Source organism: Chaetura pelagica, unplaced genomic scaffold, assembly GCF_000747805.2.
Source record: "Chaetura pelagica isolate M959 unplaced genomic scaffold, ChaPel_1.0 scaffold215, whole genome shotgun sequence".
In the NCBI taxonomy this organism is placed as follows: domain Eukaryota; kingdom Metazoa; phylum Chordata; class Aves; order Apodiformes; family Apodidae; genus Chaetura; species Chaetura pelagica.
The window spans coordinates 218,236-223,559 of NW_009953206.1; the positions used below are offsets into that span (position 1 = coordinate 218,236).

General features: G+C 56.9%; 1 protein-coding gene across 1 annotated transcript in view; it reads right to left on the reverse strand.

Annotated features, from left to right (window-relative positions):
• The window catches only part of IKBKE (inhibitor of kappa light polypeptide gene enhancer in B-cells, kinase epsilon), a 12,589-nt gene extending 7,844 nt beyond the window's left edge, over window positions 1–4,745 (reverse strand). Inside the window, exons 1-8 of the mRNA XM_009997519.1 lie at window positions 4,608–4,745; window positions 4,096–4,225; window positions 3,569–3,750; window positions 3,120–3,280; window positions 2,540–2,650; window positions 2,072–2,251; window positions 1,518–1,720; window positions 11–50 (exon numbers count right to left, since the gene is read on the reverse strand). Coding sequence (XP_009995821.1) covers window positions 11–50; window positions 1,518–1,720; window positions 2,072–2,251; window positions 2,540–2,650; window positions 3,120–3,280; window positions 3,569–3,750; window positions 4,096–4,225; window positions 4,608–4,679 — 1,079 coding nt within the window. The 5' untranslated portion in view covers window positions 4,680–4,745. The remainder of the gene's footprint in view (window positions 1–10; window positions 51–1,517; window positions 1,721–2,071; window positions 2,252–2,539; window positions 2,651–3,119; window positions 3,281–3,568; window positions 3,751–4,095; window positions 4,226–4,607) is intronic.
• Between the last annotated feature and the right edge of the window lie 579 nt (window positions 4,746–5,324).

A 5,324-nucleotide genomic window follows, 5' to 3' on the forward strand; every position in this document is an offset into this window, starting at 1 on the left:
AGTCGGCCACACGTCCACCTTGGGAACAAGCTTTGGGAAGCTGAGGGCCGCTGGAAGGACAGACAGAGGTCACGGGGCTCTGGGGAGCCGGCCCGGAGCCCTTGAACTGTGGTTGTGGTTGGACTCGATGATCATGGAATGGTTTGGGTGGGAAGGGACCTTAAAGATCAGCCAATCCCAACCCCCCTGCATGGGCAGGGAAACCCACCAGCCCAGGCTGCTCCAAGCCCCATCCAACCTGCCTTCAACACTGCCAGGGATGGGGCAGCCACAGCTTCCCTGGGCAGCCTGGGCCAGGCTCTCACCACCCTCACACCAAAGAATTTCTTTACCTAAGATCCCATCTAAATCTTCCATCTAAATCTCCCCTCTCCCGGTTCAAAGCCATTCCTGCCCTTGTCCCAAGTCCCTCCCCAGCTTTCCTGGAGCCCCTTCAGGCACTGGAAGCTGCTCTCAGGTCTCCCTGGAGCCTTCTCTTCTCCAGGCTGAACACCCCAATTCTCCCAGCCTGGCTCCAGAGCAGAGCTGCTCCAGCCCTTGGATCATCTCTGTGGACTCTTCTGGACTCACTCCAGCAGCTCCATGTCCTTGTGTTGGGAACCCCAGAGCTGGACACAGGACTGCAGGGTCATTTCACCAGAGTGGAGCAGAAAGGGAGAATCTCCTCTTGACCTGCTGGTCACACTCCTGTGGATGCAGCCCAAGACACGAGGCAACGATCCCAGCTTTCCTGCAGGTGAGCTGAAATGGAGGCCTTGCAACTATTGCAGCTGGGATGACAGGTCACTGCACTTTGCTGCCTCCTTTCCCCTGGTGTTTCCTCCTCCCCACCACTCCTTCCCTCCAGCACAACCCCCTGCTTGCCCAGCAGTGCCAACCCTCACCCTGACCCAGGCCCTGCGGTACCCGGTGCCTCTGCTCCATCCTTCTGCTGGCTGGGGCATTTAACAACATGTCTGCAAAGTGCACGTGCAGGCCCTGCTCACTGAATGTGTGGAAAATCTGGCTCCAGTACAGTGTTGCTCTATTTTACCTTCTTTACTGCTTGAAAAACATTTGGCTGCTGCTGCTTTCCTGGAGCCCCTTCAGGCACTGGAAGCTGCTCTCAGGTCTCCCTGGAGCCTTCTCTTCTCCAGGCTGAACACCCCAATTCTCCCAGCACTTCATAGAAGTGCTCTGGTCTTTTCCAACCAAAATGATTCTGACTCCACAGTTGTGGACCCACAGGGATGTCTCACACATACCTAAGAAAACCCTACTGCCACTCAGGATTTCAGGAGCAGCTGTGGCACTGGAGGTTTAGCACAAACCACCTGCAGAGCCTGGACTGGCAGCAGACATGGAGCAACAGCACAGGGCAGGGGAAAACTGACCCTGAAACCCCCTGATGCCCCAGCATCACAACCCCACCACCTCCTGCTGTGCATCAGGGTCTGTTAGGGTCAGGATTTAAGCAAGTCTCTCCTAGGGTATCTGCCCCCCCTTCCATGCTGCACCTCCAGGCCAAAGGTACTCACGGTCTCTGTATCTCACTCCTACCACGTCTTCTGGCTGCTCAGCAGTGCTCAGCAAGGTCAGAGGGTTGTGCTCTGTGGTTTTGCAGAAATTGTGAGCTTGTAAATTAGGATCCAACTCATAGAGATGACCTTCAAAAAAATATTCTTGATGGTGAGGGACTATATTTGTCTGTTTGAAGACAGCCTCTAAAAACTTGGTGCTACTGCAATGAGAAAGAAACAAAAGGGTGGGGGATAAGCAATGAGGTGAGCGTTCAGGCTTCCAATACTTTCACAGCCTGCTACCCTCTTCTCCTTGCAAAACATCCCTCTGGGTCCAGTGGGGCCCCTCAAACAACATCCCTAGAGTTCTCTGTGAGCCACACCAGGAGCTGATGCCTCCCAGGGAGTGCATTCCCCAGCAAAGTCCAGTTTGAACCTGATTCTTTTTAACCTGGTTCAATTGGAGTGCAGAGGGAACAGGTGCTTCCCCAGCTGCATTTACTGAAATGAAGGGCTGAGGCTGATGAGCCCAATTCCCAAATTTGCTTTTAGCACAGCCTTGGTATTCTTACGTGTTGTAGGAGTGGATGTAGACGCGATGCAAGGAAGCCTGCTGCAGGGAGAAGACATCAACCACCATCCTGTGCAAAATGTCATTGGTTTCTGCAAAAAACTGGTCGAAGCCCCAGCATTTCTCCTGATCCACCTCCAGGATGTTGGCCAAAATGGGTATCAGCTGGTCCTTCAGCCCCCTGCAGCAGCAGCACAAGATGGTTGCACAGACAGACACAAGCCTGAGTCATAACCGTGGTGCCTGCAGAGACGAGGGGAGGTGCAGCCTCTCCTGCAGCTGAGCTCCTGAACCACCAGAGCCACTTCCCTGTCTCACACCTCTTTTTCCCAGCTGTACAGAAAGACCTGCTCCAAGGGCTGTATCAGCTCATCTGCCTGCTCCCAGCCTCCCACCCTGTCTGGGCTGGGCTGCCCTCTCCAGCCGTGGTGCTGGGACAGGAGACCCACAGCCCAGCAGGGACACTCACTCTGAGAGCTGGCAGGTGACAGGCAGCTCATAGCTCCACTCGATGCTCCCGTTCTCCTGCCTCTGGACCCCTGCAATGGCTCCAGGAGGCTTCTCAGTGGTAATTTTGTACCTGTCAAAAGGAAATTGGTTGCAGGTGAAAGGAGCCCCCTGACCTCTGGACACCACATCCCTCGGGATCAGCAGAGAGGGAAATGCAGAGCACAGATGGGCTGGGAAAGACATGATTCATAGAAAACAAAAATAAATACAAAAGGAAAATACTTCAAAAAGCAGTAAAAGGTGTTCAAGCATTAACCCTGCCTCTTCTTCCAGCTCATTAGCCACAGAGTCAGGAGGATGCACTTTGAGGGGCAATGGGGCACAGACCCTTTGACACAAGGCACAGTCTCCCTCTCCATGCTGCAGAGACAGAGGATGACCCCCAGGCTACGCTTCAGGGCTCTCTAGGCTCTGTGGGATCAGGTGAGCAGTGAACTAAGCTCTGAGCTGCCAGACCAAGACACAGCCAGGCTGTCCTGCAGCTCCCAGGGCCACCAGCCACGCTCCCACCTCCCCTCCCAGCTGGATGGGGTACCTACATGATCTCCTTGTTCCTGCGGGGTCCCCCGAAGGGGACGAAGGGCAGGCTGCCCGTGGCAGCGTGGTAGAAGGTGACCCCAATGCTCCAGAGGTCGACGGTGACCCCGTACGCCTTCTGCTGCGGCTTGCGCAGCACCGCGCGCTCGTACATGTCCGGGTGCTGGGGGGACAGAGCAGACACTGGCACTGCCACCCTGGCCCAGGGACAGCACGAGCCCTGGGGCTGAGCTGCCTGCTGGCTTTGGCCTCTTATACTGCTGGATCCTCCCAAGGAAAACGGTGCCCCAAACTCTGCATTGAGGATGCTGAGCCCCCCACCTCTGCAACGTGGGGCTCTCCAGGTCACTGCTGCTCTCTCTCAGTCACCCAGGCTGTTGGAGGGAGGGATGGGGACCAGCTTCCCCCAGGGCTCCCAAGGGCCACCAGGCTGGTGACATGCTGTACTCACCAGATACTCCTCCGTCCCATAGACAGACACAAACTTCTCATCATCATCCAGTTCTCGGGCGGCCCCAAAATCTGTCAGTTTATAGACACTCTGCCCGTCCTCCCCCACCAGCCGCATGATGTTGCCGGGCTTGATGTCCCTGTGCACGACGCTGTTCTCGCGGAGATGGTTCATCCCGGCCACTGGGCACAAGGGGGGAGGCAGCTTTGTGGCTTTGTGTACATGCAGGAGTGGGAGAAAGGCCAGAGAGGGGACAAGACCCAGGGCTGGTTGTATTAGGTTGATCCCAAGGGGACTGGGAGAATGGAGAGGACGGGTGAGCCCTGCCCTTGTGCTCTCCCATCGCTGCTTCCCTGAGCAAGGAGAAACCCTTGGGTTTCTGTTGGGAGGTGCAACTTTGGGCTGCTCAGCCTGGACCCCACGTCCATAGCCCAGGGCTGGTGCCTGCAGGGTCCCCCCAGCACCATGAGGTCCCCATCCTGCTGCCTGGGCACCAGCAGCTGCCCACCCCAGGACCCCACACTCACCCACACACTGCAGCACGATGAGGAACTCGGACTCTGCCAACCCAAAGGTGTTGGCCGGGTCCTCCAGCACGTTCAGCAAGCTGCCACTGGAGCAGTACTCCATCACCAGCACCTTCTGCCTGCTGCTGCCCTGTGGTGGGGACCAGCCGTGAGGCCTTGGCTGCACAAAGTGCTCAGCACTGCTGCCTGACTCTGTGTCCCAGCTAGTGGCCTTCACCACCCTGCTGGACCAGTCCCCTCCCTTCATTGGTGGGTGCCTGGGTTGGACAAACCAGCACTGGGGAATGTCCCTGCTGTGCCACATGCCAGGCCAGGGGACAAGAGCAGGATGTGTCTGTGCTCCAGCCTGGTGCCACCAGTGCTTGAAGTGCTGGGCTGAGGCTTGGTGTGGAGCTGGAGGGAGCCAGGAGAAGACAACCCAGGACCTCTGGCCTCCTCCACAGCTCAGACCAGCTCCCCTGTGTTACTGGCCCTGTTGGCACAGCGGGTTTCTGAGCTCAGGTCCCACTTACTGTCTCCTCCACAGCAAATAGTTTGACAATGTTTTTATGGTTCAGCTTCCTCAGCATCTCAAACTCTCTCATCTGGACCTCCTGGGGCCGGAGGTAGCTGGCATTGTTAAAGACCTTCACAGCAACCAGCTCCCCTGATTTCTGGGAAAAGAGGAAAAAGAGAAAAAGGTGATGCCTAAGCAGCTCCATCAGCTCCATCAATGCTCCCACATCCCTCTCGGGCTACAAACTGCACTGACAATAGGAGACGGTTTCTGAGCAGGCATCCTCCAGCCTTCCTTCCCTCCACTGCAAAAGCAAAGCGCTGTTCTTCACCTCCCTTTGCTTCCTGGCCCCGAAGCCCAGGGCAGCGAGTTTGTTCAGCTTTATAAAAACTCCCCAGCCGGACTCCCCCTGTTCCCTGCGGGCCGGGCAGTTCCCAAGCCCCGGGAACACCCCCCCCCCACCCAGGCAGCAGCACAAGGCGCTTCAAAGGCCGGCGGGGCAGAGAGTCTCTTCCAACCCTCGCAAGTGTTTGCATGAAATATGCAAATCGCCAAGGACGGGGTTTTCAAAACCTCTGGGCATTCCCCTGCAAACAGCTTCCTCCCCCCCTCCCCGCGATGCTCGGGAGCAGGACCCGGCTCTGAGCACCCCAAAAGCTGCCCGTGCCCCCCAGCCCTGAGCAGCTTCCCTGGGAGGAAAGAGCCAAAGTACCAATGAAAATAAACCCCAAAG